Source organism: Uloborus diversus, unplaced genomic scaffold (genome assembly GCF_026930045.1).
Source record: "Uloborus diversus isolate 005 unplaced genomic scaffold, Udiv.v.3.1 scaffold_359, whole genome shotgun sequence".
NCBI lineage: Eukaryota > Metazoa > Arthropoda > Arachnida > Araneae > Uloboridae > Uloborus > Uloborus diversus.
Genome location: NW_026558526.1, coordinates 65,030 through 85,485, shown reverse-complemented (window position 1 = coordinate 85,485; position 20,456 = coordinate 65,030). Strand labels below are relative to the sequence as shown.

General features: G+C 32.9%; 2 protein-coding genes across 2 annotated transcripts in view; one reads left to right on the top strand and one right to left on the bottom strand.

The window, feature by feature from the left end:
• Positions 1 to 4,632, bottom strand: part of LOC129233361 (ATP-dependent RNA helicase DDX24-like) — a 40,198-nt gene extending 35,566 nt beyond the window's left edge. The window contains exon 1 of the mRNA XM_054867401.1: positions 4,537 to 4,632. The gene's annotated coding sequence lies outside the window, so the exon portion shown is untranslated. The remainder of the gene's footprint in view (positions 1 to 4,536) is intronic.
• Positions 4,633 to 5,034: 402 nt separating this feature from the next.
• The window catches only part of LOC129233360 (vacuolar protein sorting-associated protein 28 homolog), a 32,491-nt gene continuing 17,069 nt past the window's right edge, over positions 5,035 to 20,456 (top strand). Inside the window, exons 1-3 of the mRNA XM_054867400.1 lie at positions 5,035 to 5,173; positions 19,469 to 19,529; positions 20,216 to 20,305. Of these exons, the coding sequence (XP_054723375.1) occupies positions 5,161 to 5,173; positions 19,469 to 19,529; positions 20,216 to 20,305 (164 nt within the window). The 5' untranslated portion in view covers positions 5,035 to 5,160. The remainder of the gene's footprint in view (positions 5,174 to 19,468; positions 19,530 to 20,215; positions 20,306 to 20,456) is intronic.

Here is a 20,456-nt window from a genome sequence, read left to right as displayed (position 1 = left end):
CAAAGTTTCGAAGGAAAAAATGACAGAGGAGACGACATAAAACAATATTATTTGAAGAAGAAAAAACAATAGTAAAATTTATATTAGTGTCATTAGCCCTAAGACACTTATGTCACCTTCGCTACATTTTTTGTATGTTAATAAGCAGGGTTGGGTTTTGGACTGTTCGAAACTGGTTTTGGACAAGACAGCTAGTTTTTACCATCTAAACCTGTCTGAAAGTGTCTTAAACTATCCAAAAGTATGCTAAAAAGCTAAAGGGGTGTAATGAAATCAATTCATATTTATGGCAATATTTGTAATGCATAAATTTAAATATTAATGAGGTTTAATTAATAAGTATTTGAAAATATTTTCTCCAAAATGTTCATGTTTAGGTTCCTTTTAGAGAGGTACGTTTAATTTTAAATTTATTGAATGTGGTAAATTCTTTAGCACTGATTTAGGTGCGGTAACTCACTGCTTTAATTCAATTTTTATGAAATTATTCGTTATTAAACAATTTTTTTTTGTTAAAATAACAAATGACATTGTTAGTAAATATTTTTACAAAATTAAACTGTTTATTAATACTAATAAGATATGTATAGAACTTATATTTATTTTTAAACTGAAAAATACTTTTATAGTTATTAATTTTTTTTCCTAACCTTGATTTTTCTGGCATGCTGGAAAGGACCAGGCCAGTGTTATTGAAAATCTGGTGACACCCGAATTTTGCGGCATGCCGGATAATGCGGAGTAATAGGGTATGAAAGGAAATTCATAATACTACCAAGACAACTAATTTCAGTTTGATTTATAACTCAAAGGAATGTAATTAAATGTGCAATATTTAGGTACAAAGAAAAAAGCGAAATATTTTGAATGGTTTTTGCAAAAAAGTTTTGAATGATGTTTTGATGATTTTTTTTTTAAATTATAGATTAAAGAACACTAAATTGATGATTAAATATAAGCACTTATGTTTTAAAACTTGAGTAATTTCTTTTTTTTTAGTGCATATCAGTTTTAACTGGGTTCAAAAGTTCTTTAACATAAAAGCTAAAATTGGGGGATAAGTTTCAGCAAAATGCTACACTTTTGCATATCTTTCTAAATGACTCAGGGTGTTTTATTTTCTGTTGAAAACAAAATTCAAATTTCATCTACAACTTTGAAGAAGAAAGTGCAGCAGCTTTATTATTATTATTATTTTTTAGAATGTTGTAGTCCCCTCCTCCTAATATTGCAGTTATTGAAGGGACAGACTGGACAAGACTAAGTATTGTTAAACTTAATAGTAATTTAAACATCTTGGCTAGATTTGAAAAAGATTAAAATGACTAATGCCATGCTTGCTTTCTCTCTTGACTCTTACAGTTTCTCGTTTTATTTAATTAATTAATTTTTTCATCTGAGCAAAAAAGCAAAAATGCTTTATTTTTACAATTACAATACTGTTTTCGCATTTTGCGAATATCCGACCATAGCACAAACCCTGGTTCATTCGTTTAATATACAGTCGTACCCCGATTTAACAAGCCTCTATTTAACAAATTCTGTGATTCAGCGAATTTTTCATTTCCCCCAACTAAAATGAAGGCATAAACCCCTTTCTACTACATAATAAACCACGAATTAACAAATTGTTTTAACAGTCAAAATTCTTTCTTTCTTTAAACATAATGTGATTATGCATTTCACTGTATTTTTTACACCTAATCTATTGAGTTTCAATCCCTTGGCTATCCCCTTGAAATATTTGAAATGACTACTTGTATACTACCATGATATATCATATGATTTCTTAGCTTGGTAGTAGAAATTGCAAAATATTGCGACAGGCTTCGCAGATTCTTGAGAAAGTCTGCAGACAATTCCTTACTCTGGGCAGAAAAAAAAACTGAAAGAGAAAAAAAATCTTAAATTTCAGCTAATGCAGATTTGTAAGTGCATACTTTCAAGGATACAATCCACTCACAAGGATTTAAAGGTGCTTCTTCAGGGGTCTGGCCAGAGGATATTTGGGTCCGTTAACGGACCCTTCACAAAAATCCAATCAACCAAAACGGACCTTTCACAAAATCCCGATCAAACAAAACAGACCTTTCACAAAATCCCAATCAAACAAAACGGACCCTTCACAAAATTCTGATAAACAAGATTGGATCTTTCACAAATTGTTTATTGAAAGAGCAAATCTGAAAGCGAAATAATGCATATTTCTGTGTATAAACCGATAATTTTTGGAACCTTTTTTGAAGTCAAATTAGAAGGATCAGCTTATACAAAATCGGCTAATTTTGGAAGAAAAAAATCGGCACACAGCACTCTTGCGCACCTGCAAGCGATAAATAATTGCTACTGCCAAATAAATATAATGGTTGTTTGTTTGTTTTATCACAGCTAATTAGCAGCGGTGGGTGTTGTAAACTTTTCTGAAAAGGCATTGGTAAGCACTTTTCTCTCCCCCCCTCATGATTTAATAAACAATAATAATATATTTCTGAGAAATGAACTTAGAACTGCAAAAGGATAGTAAGGGTGGGGAAAAAATATGATCGCTTCAGATAGGGTTACCAACTTCAAAATTATCACCACTTAGCGTCTGGCGTTGAACCTTTATAATGACTTGATTAGAAAATATGGTACAAATGTGATATACCCCCCCCCCCCTTGGCGAGGATAGAATTTTTAGCTCATTTCGAAAATCGCCAACGTTGGCGATAAAACTTTTTCCGGTAGCCCTAGTAACCCTGCAGAATATACCTGGGAAGTACAGATGTGAACTAATTCTTCTCGCACGTGTGTCCGTGGAGGTAGGTGCACATATGTTCCGCTCTTAGGGGGATTTTACGACGTGGTGTTGTTTCGTGCAATATACCTTACAGGAATGCTTATTTTGTGTTAGTTTAAATTCAGTAGTTGTGTTTTGAAGTAAAAACATTAGAAAATGCCAGTTTCTTCAAACTTGAAGGTTAATTAAAAGTTAAAGGGTGTGTATCTGTAACGTGCCATTGTCATATGATGTATTGTTTTAGACTGAGTGTGAATATTTGTACCATATAAAAAGGTAAGTTCTTTATTTTAGAATTCAAAAAAAACCTCTCACTTCCAAAATTCTTTGTTTTTACAAATCCTTGAGGGGTTCTTGTAGTATACATAACTGTGATCATACTCCGACTATAATGTATATTAACAGTCGGAGGGATCCTGGCGAGCCAGAGGTCTCATAGTACTTTCGTAATGAGACCGAGGCAGGGCCGGCGAGCCGAGGTCTCATTACGAAAGTACTATGAGACCGAGGGCCCCCGGAGAAATGATGAAAAAAAAATTAATGCATTAATTTCGACTTGTAATTAATACAATAATTTATTTCATTGTATTTTAATATGTTTACAAAAAACCCCGGCCCTGTACATTTTTGAAGCATATATTTGTGATGCTTTTTGTTGTGCTTTTATGTTGTTTTTATATATATATTGTGTTCTGAAGTGCTTTGATCATGTTTTCTTATCTGATTTTTTCCTGTTGGCGCTAAAAAAGCATCGCTAAGAACGATGTATGACATATGTCGTCATACATCGTTTTCTTGGCGCCAACAGGAAAAAGTCGCCAAGGGTGGGGTATATCACATCAGTTCCCATTTTATTTTGCATTTCGACGATAACGCTTTTTGAATCCATTGTTTATTTCCATCTTTCTCATTTTCAATTCTTAAACTTATTTTATTGTGTTTCCATGGTTTTGCCTTTTAAATCCATCTTTCTCATTTTATTTCAATTTCGTAAAAGTATTTTAGTATCTGTCGCCATTGTTTGGTGAGAAAATTTTTCATGATGGTTTTTGTTCTTTCATTTAATCCTGGTTTTTGAATATACTTACTTCACTTGATGCAATGGGCTTTTTTCAAGGTAGATCGGGCAAAGCCGGGCAACGCAGCTAGTGTATAATAATTCACACAAAATCAAATACAATTACATGAGCCACACTACTTTTCACTCCAGGGTCCCCTGTACCTACCACTATTTGTGGTTTAACCAGATGAATGGGACCCTGAAGTGAGCTCTGACTTTTTGATCCAGATCAGAAACCGAGCAATCCCTGGTTCAGCACCCCCAGATTAAATTGTTTCACTTGGAGGGCTTTATGACCATGAGCATATTTTATGTCCCCCATTAATTAAGCCGGTTTATCTTCTACCGGATAAAGTCGAACCCGGGATCCTCAGGGTCACAAGTCCGAACACTTACCGATCAGGCCACCACGACCCTAGCCGGCCGAGCTACTGTGAGCTCGCAAGCAAATTTAGTCCTACTTAAAATTACGATTCAAGAAGTTATCCTAAAGCAATATAAATAAAATCAGCTGGAAAATGTCCAACCCTCCACTGCAATAAATACCCGGACTACTACAATCCATTTAAACCATACTCAGCAGCAGCGTGGAAAAATCTTAGATTGGAACAAGAAAATAATGAGAAGAAAATCGAGAAACTGATAGATTATAAACGATAAAAAAATCAGTTCTTGTGAAAATAAACGATCTTCTCACCTGATAAAACCAGGGCTACATCACAAATTCAAAAGAAATGTTTAAATATAAATAAGATGACCGATAAACACGTTTTTCGCATGTGATGACTATTTTTGCAAGAATTTTCTTTAGACGTCATTAAAATAGGTGGAGCAAAACTGCCTGGGTAACGAAATACACAATTATGAGTGGTTCTGCTTTGACTTTCTTGCTAACCGGTGACATAAGCAACCAATACAGTTCCTGCTTTTTGTGACGTCAGGGATATATCACTGCAGTTTTAGTCGTTTGTCTGCAAACATAAATACTCCTTATTTCATTTCAGTTCAAACCAAAATCCATACCGAAACCGTATTTTGCAAGAAACTTATAGCTGAAATAGGATTCCGCGTTTTATTAACTATAATAAATGGATTTTTGTTTCTTTAATAATTTCCTATGCATCATTTTGGAAGATATATAATTAAAAGTGAAAGTTGTAGTATAGAGTTTTCAAATGATGTCATGTTTGTTGTTGTAGTAACTTCTTTTGGTGGAATCTGATATTTTTTCGTTTCATCCATAAATTTATAAATTATATTTGAAATTTTTTGAATGATTTCCTTGTGTTCTAGCGTCTAGTGAAATATTTCATTCCTCAATATGAATCAGCAAGGTAAATACTACAAAGATAATGCCTTGATGCAAAAATGTTTCTTGTTTAAAGTTTAAAATTTATGGTATGGAATGTCTTCGCTTAAAATGTGCATAATGTTTTAGTTGTATAAATATTTGTTGATAACCCAACGAACTTGATTTTATAATTACTGTATTTTAACTTGTTACTTATTAAACCAAAGTGCTGTTTCGTTTCTTTATTTTGACAGAGAGAGAACATAGTCCTTTATGGCTTTTCTTTAAAATTGTATTCAGGATTAGCATGCCCTAGAACAGACAGATCCTGGGTTTCCCTCCACCCCTAAACAGTTCTTACATGCATATAAAAACTACTGTGTTAGGTCATGTGGAGTTGTTTTTACCCCCTTAGCTGTGCCACTGTTTGCAAGTATCCTATCATGGGTAAGGTGGCCATACGTCCCATTTTGAGCAGGACAATCCTCTTTTTAAATATAGCCACTTATAGTTGCGGGACATTGAAAGTTCTTGTTTTCTGATGCGACTCATTTGGAATCTCAATATGTTTCAGGGCTAGAAAAATCTTTAAAATTTTACATGCCATTAGGGCATGTTTATCTAAAAAATACATCCCTAAATGAAATATTTACTGTCACAGTTTTATCTATTGTATATTAACAGGGGTCTGGCCAGAGGATATTTGGGTCCGTTAACGGACCCTTCACAAAAATCCGATCAACCAAAACGGACCTTTCACAAAATCCCGATCAAACAAGACGGACCTTTCACAAAATCTCGATCAAACAAAACGGACCCTTCACAAAATTCTGATAAACAAGATCGGATCTGTCACAAATTGTTTATTGAAAGTGCAAATCTGAAAGCAAAATAACGCATATTTCTGTGTATAAACCGATAATTTTTGGAACCTTTTTTTAAGTCAAATTAGAGGAATCAGCTTATACAAAATCGGCTAATTTTGAAAAAAAATAAATAAATAAATCGGCACTCTTGCGATGCTCTTGCAAGCGATAAATGATTGCCAAAGCCAAATAAATATAATGGTTGTTTGTTTTATGACAGCTAATTAGCGGTGGTGTTGTAAACTTTTCTGAAAAGGCATTGGTAAGCACTTTTCTCCGCTCATGATTTAATAAACAATAATAATATATATCTGCGAAATGAACTTAGAACTGCAAAGGAATAGTAAGGATGAGGAAAAAATATGATCGCTTCAGATAGGGTTACCAACTTCAAAATTATCACCACTTAGGGTCTGGCATTGAACCTTTATAATGACTTGATTAGAAAATATTCTCATCATTTTGCCAGCTTGTCAATATTTGCGTTTTTAAGGTGCGGTGCGATGTTTAATTGTTATTTTTGGAGAAAATTATATTGGTTTTGATTTTTCGATGCTAACAAGGATGATTAACTTTAAATAAACTCTTTTAATTACCGTTTTTTTCTTCAGATGTCTACATTTTGAAAAATGTAATCTTTTAACATCCGATATGAGAATCATATTTTGTTCTTTTTTCAAGCTAACTTCGCTTTATTAGGATTCAAATAAATGAAAAGTCTCTTTATTTCTGTTAGAACTCTCATTTCAAGTTTTTAAAGCAAAATTTCATTTTCTGTTATGAGTCAAAAATTAAAAGCTGAATAGATGGTTTATTTTATTATTTTTTGGGTCAACTGTGTCCACAGATATTAATGATATGTTTATCATAGGACTCTAAAATGCAATTTTAAAATAATTTTATCAAAAACATTTCTTTTACAAGCCGTTTTTATACTTTTGATGCCTTCACTTTGAGAATTGCGATCTCTTTGCATCCGCTATTTGAATCCGATTTTACGAAATTTTGATGATTATTACGCTTTGTTAAGAGGTAAACAATTGAAATATCTTTTTATTTTTGTTAAAATCACGGAATTTATAAGTTTTAAAACGAAATTCTGTGATTTTAAGAGTGTCTTTGGGTCAAAAAGTTGAATGCTGAACCCTATTCTGAATTTTATTTTATTTATTCATATTTTTGTTACAATTATTTTAAGTACTGTACAGAAATATATCTAGTTTAATTTACACATAATGTAGAATGGTAGATAAATATTGATACTTGAAACAACGATGCCCCCCCCCCCCCCGGCCAAATATCAGAAAAAAAATCCAGAAAGATTTTCTCGGCGTAGAAGAGGAAAACACTCAACTTTAAATTTAATTGATGCCGTTTGTGCCATCTCTAAATTCTAAAATTTTGCTTTGACAAAAAAATTTTTTTTTTTTTTGCAAAATTTTTTGATTTTTCACAAAATTAATTCATTTTTCACAAAATTATTCGATTTTTCACAAAAAACGGACCCTGTGAAAAATCCTGGACAGACCCCTGATTAACTGAAACATTTGAATTTGTCTTTTAACACTAATGGAACAAAATATATTTTAAAACAGCTTTATATGTTGTCTAATGATTTTATGTTTGTCCAAATATGATTTTAGCGGTACCGTTTGAGATAAATTTTGAGCTCTGGTACATTTTTCAATAAAATACAAAACAATAAAGTTTTAGGAAGAAATATTTTAAATGAGCAATTAAATGCCCTCCCGGTAAGTAGGGATAAAAAAATTCATGCACGATTAGAATTTTTACATGCCCTAAACATGTCAAGCAATATAATTTTCGAGCCCATCTAAGTTTTCTTGTTTTGATTTAACAAGATTGACAATACACAGTAGCTATTTTGAAACTTTATTTCAGTGTCCAGCATAAGTAGACATCAAAACATGAACAGATATTACTGCAGGAGCCTCAATTGTCAAAGGTTATGTGGACCCAGAATACTATAGTCGAAAATTCGAAAAATACGAACTGTGTTCAAGTCGAGAGAAAACGTGAAAAAATTGATGAAAAAGTTAATGTTGTCAAAAATGTTATGTGAAAAAGGCATTTACTGTACATTAGGGTGGATCGATTTTAACTTTTTTTAAAAATCCAAATCGCCTGTGTTGCTATAAGTTGTGTATTGGCTTCAAATCTTCGGGCAAAAATGTTTTTGGAAATCAAATTATATTTAGATCCATGGCCAGCCCTTTGAAGTTTCGCAAAATGTGTAAAAAGTGACATTTAAAAAAAAAAACATTTAAAAATTTCGTATGTAAAAATTTTTCAATCTCCTATGGTGCAGGGTTGGCAAGTTTCTGCCAAGGCAGTTAAAACCACTGGTAGAAACCGATTAAAACCAGCATGGCAAAAACCACTTTCTGCCACATTTGTGGCAGAAACTGGCAAAAACTTGGAAAATGAAAAAAAATTAAGTTATTGACATGCAATAGGAAGTGCATGGAAAAAAAAATATCATTAAAAGCACAATTTAATTACAATATTACCACAATTCAAAATCAAATGTTATATTGTTTGGACCCTGCAGTTGCTTCTTATAAAAGGTGGTTTCTAAAATCTAAACAGTTTCTGAATCTAATAAGTACAAATGAGAAACTTTAGAATATTCCTGCAACAGAAGAGCTAGCAGGCAATGCATGAAGGAACAAGCAATGTTCGTGAAACTTTCATCTATTGTATATTTTTTTTTAACTGGTCCACCATGAAGTAACTATGGTAGTCGGAGAAATTCAACTGGAAAAATAAGTTTCGAGAGATAGGGCTAGTTTGTTTTGCAAAGCTATGGCATTAGGTACAAAATCTATGTTAATATTGCCAAGTAAAATTCTGGCATTTTCTCCTTGAAGCACGTGATAATTTCGATCACAAACAATTTAGATGAAGCATATAAGTGAGCAAATTAAAATCAGAAATGCCTTTTAATTTTGTATGTCGCTCCTCTTTCCTGAGCACCTATATGATTTTTCTTCCTTTGTTAGATTAATCCAAACATTACGAGCATCTGCAATTGAAAAGTTCCCTTCTCGAACTAAATCAAGGGCATTAGCATAGGATTTTATTTTTTTAAATAATGAAATGAAGTTTAATTTTTTAGTTTACTTAAACGAATATCTTTTAGCGATCACTTAAGTAATTAAAGATGCTTTTAAGTTTTTGCCAGTTTCTACCACTGGCACAGCAAAAACAAGTTTCTGCCGTCAGAAAGCCAACCCTGCTATGGTGGGAAAAGTTGTGTACTGACATCTAATGTTCTTTTGAAAAAAGTGTGGGTAATCAAAAGATATTTAGAGCAACGGACAGGTCTTTAAGTTTTGGCTAAATATGTAAAAATTGACATTTATTTCCCATTTTTAAAATTTCTTACACATATTCACACACACACTCAAAAATCATCTAGTGAAAATGGTTGCCCAGCAAGATTTTTTGCTCATGAAGAAATTCTTTTTTCATACAATATTTAAGTCCCGCCCCCCCCCCCCCCCCCCCCCCCCCCGTTCAAAAATTTTGATCTTTTAAAAAGCAAAAACTTTTGCCAAGCAATTTCATTTTTTCTAAATTTAAGCCATTTTTACTTTTTTCCCCCTATAATAACACTACATAATTCTTTTGAATTAAAACTAAAGTGCAAAAGATGAAAGCACGGGAGAACTATTGATGCGCCGCCTGCGTGCCGTCAGTTTTACAGTAGCTCTTCGCTTGTTTTCCGGAAATTGGGGAAAATATTTTAGAATTCGACTCGAGGAGGCGGCTGCATCTGAACTCCACCATAGTGCCCTTCTATGCACAGTTTTTTTTTTCTCCATAGCTTGTTGCTCCACAAATAGATGAAGATGCTTCTTCCACTAACTTAATTACTGTTTCGACCTCTTGTGAAAATTCCAATACTCTCTTTTAATAGCGTCACTTGTTTTATCCATTTTCTCTAGCTTCGCATTAGGTATCTGTTTGGACAGTGGAGGATCCTTGAGTACACAATTTTACCACTTGATCAATTCTATACAGTCTTTTGTTTGAAAGGTGAAATAACAAAACCACCAACAGTTTCAAGTTAGGGTCTTCAGGATTGTTCTGTGGCCTAATTTCTTCAGAGGATAGTGTGTCGTCGCTCATGGTAATCAGCAGGTTTATTGGATGACCATAATAACTTCCTTTTGAATAACATGATCAACTTAGTGATAATTTCAGATTATCACTAAGATATCTTGAGTAGTGGACAACTTTCCAAAGATGCTGTGCACCGGCTGTGCATGAAGACTCAGTTTAGTGTGAAACCAAACTTTTACATACACTTTTACAATATATTCAACAATAGTCGAGCCTCTATTTCATATGATGGTTCTTTTGTACCATAAACAAAACAATCTGCTGTTGTAAATCACCTTGTATGAGATATAGTCCAGTCATTTTAGCCAAAAAAATGGGTCAACCTTGGAATGCAAGATAAGAAGCTGTAAATTCGTTTATACCTTTATTTTGACATTCTAAATACTGTCTAAAAAGTCTCATAAAATCTTGTGTTCGGGTCTTTAGATATTCAAGGTCAAAGGTCACAAAAATCAGTTTTTTGCAAATATCTCGTTTTCTACAGGTTTAATGTTATACACATATATTTTAAATATTGTAGAGCATAAAATTCTCTTCAACTTTTGTGCAAAACATTTTTTTGTACCATTAACCGATTTTGAGATAGAGGTTGAAGAGCGCTCAGCGCTTACTCATTTTCAGCATAATTCAAGGTCAACCGTTAGTCCCCATAAACCCCGTAAACCCGTTTAAAGTCTGTACACCTTCAAAAATTTTATTATGGATGATTTACATTTTTTGTTACGTATTACACCATATTTATTATTTCTCATTAATCAAATATATTATTTGTTTAATAACACTTGCCTATTTGTGTAATTAAAAAAGAAAAGAGTGAAATATTCTCATTACAGTTTAATAATATTCTGACATATACTCATTACACTCTTCAAGTCAGAAAAAATTTAAAGAAGTAAATTTGTATTGTATATATTTTTAAAATGCTGTTTAAAAAAATTATTACAATTGAATTAACAAATAGGGAAACAAGGAGGGTTTACAAAAACTAAAAATGACGAATATGAGTCTTAACTTTCTTTTTTTTCATTGTCGTTTTCTGGTGGCTGGAAAATTTCTGATTCATTATCATTAGTTTCCTCGTCAACAAAATTTGTCTCCAGGTCTTCAAGAACTTCGGGGTCAAAGGTACTATCTTCATGAAGATTACTCTGATACGGTGAAGCATTGAAGCCTGCTTTCCCATTACACTGACCACAAGCTGAAGAACATTGCAACGCTGATTTCTTGCATCCACTGTGTGAACCACAACTATTCTTACAGTTGCAAAATATTGTATTGAGTAATTCATCTGGAGCTGGTGGTAATATCGATGTAATCAGTTTCAGGAATTCATTCTGCAGTATCATCCCCATTTCTGGGGATCTAAATTGTTCCCTAACCAAGTTTGAATTCAACAATATCCTACACGATTAATATGTTGATGAGCAGCTGCACTTTTTGGTGGAAGGGTGGATAACTGCACAGGTTTATTGAGCTTTGTTGACTTGACGAATTGTGTGACGAAAGTGATCGATACTCTCCTCTGATTTTAGAGCATATATTGCAAACAAGATGTGGACTAAATTTTAATGTAATGTTTGTGCAGGAGGGCAGTTTTTTGTTGAAATACTTGATCTAGTTGATCCAAATTGGGAAGTTTCTTTAGCATTTTAGTGAAAGTTTTTTTCACTTCTTAAACAGCGCCAACATTATGTCACAGCCACTAAATGCGTGCAGAAATAAGATATGTTTTTTTTTAAGCCAGGATATTTATCAAAGCTTTTGGAGGAGTGTAATTCAGTTTCAATGCTTCTTTTTCCAACTTTTTAACAGAAAACTTCTGGAACTGATGTGATATACCCCACCCTTGGCGACTTTTTCCTGTTGGCGCCAAGAAAACGATGTATGACGACATATGTCATACATCGTTCTTAGCAATGCTTTTTTTAGCGCCAACAGGAAAAAATCAGATAAAAAAACATGATCAAAGCACTTCAGAACACAATATATATAAAAAACAACATAAAAGCACAACAAAAAACATCACGAATATATGCTTCAAAAATGTACAGGGCCGAGGTTTTTTGTAAACATATTAAAATACAATGAAATAAATTATTGTATTAATTACAAGTCGAAATTAATGCATTAATTTTTTTTCATCATTTCTCCGGGATACGAGCCCTCGGTCTCATAGTACTTTCGTAATGAGACCTCGGCTCGCCGGCCCTGCCTCGGTCTCATTACGAAAGTACTATGAGACCTCTGGCTCGCCAGGACCTCGCTCCGCTATCCCTCCGACTGTTAATATACATTACAGTCGGAGTATGGTCACAGTTATGTATATTTTCATGGAGACACCCAAGGGTGGCTCCTTCCGTTCAGTGTACAATAATGAAACAGTTTTAAGTGTGAAATATGCACCATTATTGTGCAGATTTATTAATAAAATTCAGCATTTTTAAGAGTACAACCGAAAGAACTTTCACTTGTTAACATAAAATTCAGTACCTAAAGGAGGCATGTTAATAGAATGTCTAAATAATTCGTTGGCATCGATAAGAATTAACTTTTAGAACAAAATAACCGTACTATTTCTGTAAAATTAATTACATACAGTAAAAATAAAGTTAAAAACTACAAGAACCCCTCAAGGATTTGTAAAAACAAAGAATTTTGGAAGTGAGAGGTTTTTTTTGAATTCTAAAATAAAGAACTTACCTTTTTATATGGTATAAATATTCACACTCAGTCTAAAACAATACATCATATGACAATGGCACGTTACAGATGCACACCACGTTAAGGTTTACTTTTAATTAACCTTCAAGTTTGAAGAAACTGGCATTTTCTAATGTTTTTACTTCAAAACACAACTACTGAATTTAAACTAACACAAAATAAGCATTCCTGTAAGGTATATTGCACGAAACAACACCACGTATCTCTCCTGCGTGAAACTCAAACAACCCAAGTAAACAAGTTTGAACAGATCTGTAAGACTGCCTTCGGGTTGCTAAACAGAGGTTAGTTTGGCCAGGGATGCCATGCATAAAAAATTATCGCCTCATTGGCAAGAAAAATATTTTAATTTTGTGCAAAAAAATCGAATGTCGCCAAATGGGGGGGGGGGGGGGTATATTACATCTGTACCAAACTTCTTGTTATGTGACTGAGTACGCCCAATTAAAATAACAAATAAATCTATATCATCCCCTATTACGACGGCGGTCTTTTGACATTTTGATTCTTGAAAAGCTGTTTCAATGATAAGAACATCTGCATCACCTCTGGCCTGTTTTGTAGTGATATCAACAGCTTCTGATTTCTCAATAAGCATATTAATAATTTTTGTGTTAAAAAATTCTCTTGGCTAGTTGGTACAATCATTTTTTTCGTCGAAACAAACTTCATATGGTTTTTGAAAGAACAGCAGACCTTCTTAGCTGTTTCATTGCTTTTATATTTTTATCATAGTCCGAGTAACCGTCAAATACAACAACAATTCTTGAACCACAATGTGTTTGAAAATATCTTACGTATATATCTAAAATAATCGAAAACGTATCATCCTTGCTCTAAACGACGTGATGACAGGTGTCTTACTATCATATAACGTCGATTTCATGGTTTTTCAGATTCCACCATTGTTAAATAAAGGTGTTGGATTTGGGCTTAGTTCATAATGAAGATATTCCTCAAGGTTTTTTTTCCCAAAAACTGCTTGCTAACCAGTTATTCTTTGAAAGAGTAGCAATGGATCTACAGATAGTCTGCAGTCGTTAATCTTCAAAGATTTGTTGAAAATTGAAATTAGTAAAACTTTTTCAGAGCGTGTTAACTTTATTTCATTTAATTTTAAACAAGTTGTCATAGTATTAAACCAGCCATCATCACCATGAGGGCTGTGCGCTCTCTGCTCTCTATCTCAAAAACGGTAAAATGTAAAAAACAATTGTATTGCCAGGGGTCTGGCCAGAGGATATTTGGGTCCGTTAACGGACCCTTCACAAAAATCCGATCAACCAAAACGGACCTTTCACAAAATCCCGATCAAACAAAACGGACCTTTCACAAAATCCCGATCAAACAAAACGGACCCTTCACAAAATTCTGATAAACAAGATCGGATCTGTCAAATTGTTTATTGAAAGAGCAAATTTGAAAGCAAAATAATGCATATTTCTGTGTACAGTGGCGGATCCAGCCGATTGTTTTGGGAGGGGCCATCCGAAATTTTTGAACAAACTCCCCAGGGCCGAATTTAGCTCCATGCCGCCCCTAGGCAAATTTGAAATCTGCCACCCCCTCCCCCCCCCCTAAAAGAAGCAAAATATCTTTGACTCAAAAAAACGTAAAAAAGTGTTTCCCAGATTCAAACTGTCAAACTTATGAAGAAATGATGGTGTTTCACATTCTGAGGCACCCTGTTGAAATGATCACTGTGATCGCCCACAAAAATTTTTTATTCGGCAAATTTTGCTGACGATTCCGCAAATACCATGATTGAAAAACATTTGACTTTCATAAGATGTGGGAAAGTAATCATTATTAAATTACAAGAAAAAATTGTCTCTGTGGAAAATGAAAGAATGCTAATATTTTAATTTCAAGAATAACAATTTAATTCAAAAAATGTGTATTATGATAGCAAATTTGCCGCCCCCTGAAAAGTTTGCCGCCTTAGGCAGCTGCCTACTCTGCCTATTGGAAAATTGGGAAATTTTATTAAAATGAAGCCTTAAAAACTCAATTTTCGGGGGTATCGAGACGTTAGGCGAGAGGGGTGGATTTAGGAATCTCCCTCGAAAATGTTTCAAAATTTTAAATCTCCGAGTAATTTTTGAAAATTAGGAAACTAAAAACGCATTTTGTCTATTTTTGATGATGTACGGAGAAAGGTCAGGTTTCGGGGGCTGGCCCTAAAATACTTTTTGAAAATAAAGCTTAGAAACTAAAATATTCTGTCATTATACATTGAGAAGTTAGAAGAGGAGGAGTGCTCTTCTAGCTCTTCAGCTGTCCAGCCTAAAAATGCACCTTTAGGTAATGTTTGCTTACATTAAAGGAAGTGTGGAGGTGCTTAGAATCCTTCCTTCCTGGAAATATTTTGCCTTTGAGGCTCTAAAAATTCGATTTTTAACTATATTTATACATATTTTAGAAAGGGATGGAAGATTCGTGAGCTCCTTCAAAAAACCTCCTTTTAAAAATATCATCACGATATAAACTAGGGAGGGGAGGGGGGGTCCTATCAAAACTCATTTCTAATTGAAGTCCCAAAAAAATTCATTTAAGTTGCTTTTAAGCAAGTTAAGTGTTAAGAGCTGGATAAGCCAGTTTCCGTTGACATTTTTTCCAAATAAAAGACTTAAAATGCAATTTTTTGCTACATATCAAGGCATTTGTGAAAGGGCATGGGAAAAAGGGGGTTCTCTTCCTAGTTTCGAAATTAAAGCCATAAAAAAGAAAATTTAGGCTCTCTTTGGTCATGTGAACAATAGGTATACTCTGAGAACCGCAGCATTTAGAGATCGTCCAAGTGTCTGTAGACACTTGGAATCAAGAAATGACGTAAAAGATGGAGAAAAATTTTAGAAAAAAAAAGATTTGTTTTGAGGATAGGGATATAATTTATCTCTCAATTAAGGCCTATACTTCTTTTTCAGTAAAATACATGCGTTAAATTTTGTTATCTTCTCATATCATCTCATTTTTTTTCTTTTTTTTCCTTAAAAAAAATTAATTCAACCACAAGGCTTTGGGAGGGGCCATGGCCCCCTTCTAGATCCGCCCCTTTCTGTGTATAAACCGATCATTTTTGGAACCTTCTTTTAAGTCAAATTAGAGGGATCAGCCTATACAAAATCGGCTAATTTTGAAAAAAAAAAAAAAAATCGGCACTCTTGCGATGCTCTTGCAAGCGATAAATAATTGCTACTGCCAAATAAATATAATGGTTGTTTGTTTTATCACACCTGATTAGCAGCGGTGTTGTTGTAAACTTTCCTGAAAAGGCATTGGTAAGCACTCCCCCCCCCCCCCCGCTCATGATTTAATAAACAATAATAATATATATGTATCTGCGAAATGAACTTAGAACTGCAAAGGGATAGTAAGGGTGAGGAAAAAATATGATCGCTTCAGATAGGGTTACCAACTTCAAAACTATCACCGCTTAGCGTCTGGCGTTGAACCTTTATAATGACTTGATTAGAAAATATTCTCATCATTTTGTCGGCTTGTCAATATTTGCGTTTTTACGGTGTGGTGCGATGTTTAATTGTTATTTTAGGAGAAAATTATATAGATTTTGATTTTTCGATGCTAACAAGGATGATTAACTTTAAATAAACTCTTTTAATTACAGTTTTTTTTTTTTCTTTAGATGTCTACATTTTGAAAAATGCAATCTTTTAACATCCGATATGAGAATCATATTTTGTTCTTTTTTCAGGCTAACTTCGCTTTATTAGGATTCAAATAAATGAAAAGTCTCTTTATTTCTGTTAGAACTCTCATTTCAAGTTTTTAAAGCAAAATTCCATTTTCTGTTATGAGTCAAAAATTAAAATGCTGAATAGATGGTTTATTTTATTTTATTATTTTTTTTTTGGGGGGGGGGGGGGGGTCAACTGTGTCCACAGATATTAATGATATGTTATCATAGGACTCTAAAATGCAATTTTAAAATAATTTTATCAAAAATATTTCCTTTACAAGCCGTTTTTATACTTTTGATGCCTTCACTTTGAGAATTGCGATCTCTTTGCATCCGCTATGGGAATTCGATTTTTCGAATTTTTGATGATTATTACGCTTTGTTAAGAGGTAAACAATTGAAATATCTTTTTATTTTTGTTAAAATCACGGAATTTATAAGTTTTAAACGAAATTATGCACTTTTTAAGAGTGTCTTGGGTCAAAAAGTTGAATGCTGAACCCTATTCTGAATTTTGTTTTATTTATTTATATTTTTGTTACAATTATTTTAAATATTGTACAGAAATATATCTAGTATAAAATTTAACATAATGCAGAATGGTAGATAAATATTCATACTTGAAAGAGCGATGCCCCCCCCCCCCCCCGCCAAATATCAGAAAAAAAATCCAGAATGATTTTCTCGCCATAGAAGAGGAAAACACTCAACTTTAAGTTTAATTGATGCAGTTTGTGCCATCTCTAAATTCTAAAATTTCGTTTTAACAATTTTTTGATTTTTCACAAAATTAATTCTTTTTTCACAAAATTATTTGATTTTTCACAAAAAACGGACCCTGTGAAAAATCCTGGACAGACCCCTGATTGCAAACAAAATGTATAAACAGTTTTTTAATTACACAAATTGGTAAGTGTTATTAAACAAATAATATATTTGTTTAATGAAAAATAATAAATATGTTGTAATGAATAATACAAAATGTAAATCATCCATAATTATAAAATTTTTGAAGATATCCAGATACAGAATTTTAACGGCATATAACGGTTAACGGATTAAGCTGAAAATGCGTTAGCTCTTCGACCTATATCTCAAAATTGGTTAATGCTACCCAAAAGTGTTTGATACAAAACTTTTAGAGAATTTTATTCTCTACAATATTTAAAAAATATATATTTATAACATTAAGCTTATAGGAAACGAGATATTTGCAAAAAACGGATTTTTGTGACTTTTAACCTTGAATAACTAAAGACACGGACACGAGATTGTATGATACTTTTGAGATAGTATTTAGAATGTCAAAATAAAGTTATATACGAATTTACAGCTTCTTATCTCACATTCGAAGGTGAAACCCCTAATATGACTGGACTAATAGCTTACTTGATTGTTTGGTGGACATTGATTATGGTCAATTTCCAGAACATATCACTTGAATCCAGCTCTTATTGATTTCTATACAGTTCATATTTATTTGGATAAATGCCAAAAACGGGCAGGTTTATGAAACCGGTGGGGGGGGGGGGGTGATGAAAATAGCTTCAATGCATCAGTATATTCTGCACAATCGCACCAATCTGTCACTGACAGTCAAAACTAAGCAGAAAGAAGAGCTAAGAAAAACAGGAAATTTCAAAGGCCAGGCAAAGGCTTTAAGTATAATATGATATAATAATGATTTTGATCAAAAAAACACAAGGCCGTACTATTCAATGTTTTTACACCACAGGCAGTTAAAAATATTATATATAAAAAAAAATTAGATTTTTTTTTTCAATGTCAATTTTTACATGTTTGGAGAAACTTTAGGAACCTGGCAGGGAATCTAAATAAACTTTTTAATCGTCAAAAAACGTTTTTTAAAGAGCGTTAAAATGTCAATACACTTCTTTTCCCACCATAGGTGATTAAAAAATATGTACATAAGAAATTTAAAGAAATTTTTTTTTTTTAATTTTACATATTTGGCATACCTTTAAGGGGCTGGCAGGGGATTTAAATATAGTTTGATTTCCAAAAAAATTTTTACATGAACGTTTTTGATTTAAAAAGTTAAAATCAGCCCACCCTATGTACATATAGGAAATGAACAAAGTTAGAGAGATGCAAATGCATAAAAATATAGAATTTTGTACAATACATGCTTAGAGTAGATGTTCCAGTTTAACAATTTCTTGAAGAAGTCTGAAAATAATTTTTAGAAACAATTTTTCTTTCAACTAATGTACCTCGGTTGATCCTGAACTTGGTTAGTCTGGGCTTGGTTAACATCAGCTTTACTGTCTTGTCTGTTGATAACATTAAGTATCAAAAACATCTCATATTCTTAAAATTTATATCTACTATTGTCATTTTTAATATACTATGTTACAGCTACAAGTTAAAATAATGTATGCTAACCAATCTATGTAACCTTAACTTCAGAATCAATTTAGCTGTTTTTTTTTTTTTTTTTTGAGCAATAACGATTGCTTATTGCTTTCATTTGACTGTTTTGAGGTCCTTTGATTTTATGTTCCCGCCGCCACCCTCTGCAGCATCAGTGTCGACCGGCCGCCTGACGATGCTGCTCCTCTAGCGAAAACCGTCTGCAGGTTGCTTCCATATCCTACACACACACGCCTACACACTCATGCCTGCACACAGACACAAAACGCACACTCCTACACACACACAAACGCCTACACACACACACACACATGTACACACACAGCACTGAATATACAACACGCACGCACACACATGCATACATACACACACATGCGCCTACACAAACACACACACTCCTGATTGCGAAAAACATAATTTGAATTCAGGATGCCAAAATTCAAATTATTATTTTTTTTTTTTTTTTAATTTTCTTTCTACTATCTTAAATCTGTCTTTTTCCTTTTAGAAAACCGACCAGAACTGTATGAAGAAGTTAAATTATATCGGACAGCTCGAGAAAGAGAAAAGTATCTAATATTCCTTATCTTGTTTTTCCCACTGTTACTACTTTTATTTATCATTTTCATGTGGGGGAGTTTTTTCCCCTGCAATTTAAAGTGTTTCGCCAAATAAACAATGCTATAATAAAAATGTTATAAGGAACAATCACAATTGAATAATACGACAAATCAAATTATTTACTTAAATAAACTATCTTCAACTATAAAAACAAAAACAAACGTTGAAGAAATAAGGGAAAACAAAACCCTATATAGAAAAAACTAACAAAATCAAATTTACCTGAACATTAAAAAAAAAAAAAAACATTCAAAAATCTGTTCGCTGATCACAACAGCGTAGCATGGGCATGCAAGCAAGTTTAAATTAAAAAAAAAAAACACTTATGCATTGCTACATCACGATGTATCACAATGTAGAAATTCATACATCGCCCATTCCTAATGTATGGCACATAGCTTTGTGTTACTTCATTGTATAGCTTTAAAATCATTTGTTGAAGTAAGTTTTTCTCAATATTAAAATTTGTTTATGGGTATAACTTAATTTTATTTTGAAGACTCTAATAGTTGTTCACACGTCTTAGATCTCTTATAAATGAATAGTTTGAATTAAATATATATTTTTAATAACTGCACTAGTGTACTCATTTTTATTAGCACTAAAAATTGTAAAGCTATGCATTTCATTGCAGGTATGATAACATGGCTGATCTTTATTCTGTGATCAACACTCTCCAATGCTTAGAAAAAGCCTATATTAAGGATTGTGTTACGCCTAAAGAGTATGTATGCGTAGGTTCTTACCATTAGATAAAGTATTTAAAAAAAAACTTTTAGGAAAAACTAGCTACATTGTTAAATGCTTTATGTTGTTGTTAAATGTTTTGTGTTTTTTCCTTTTCTTAAATGATCATGATACACCATCTCACATTG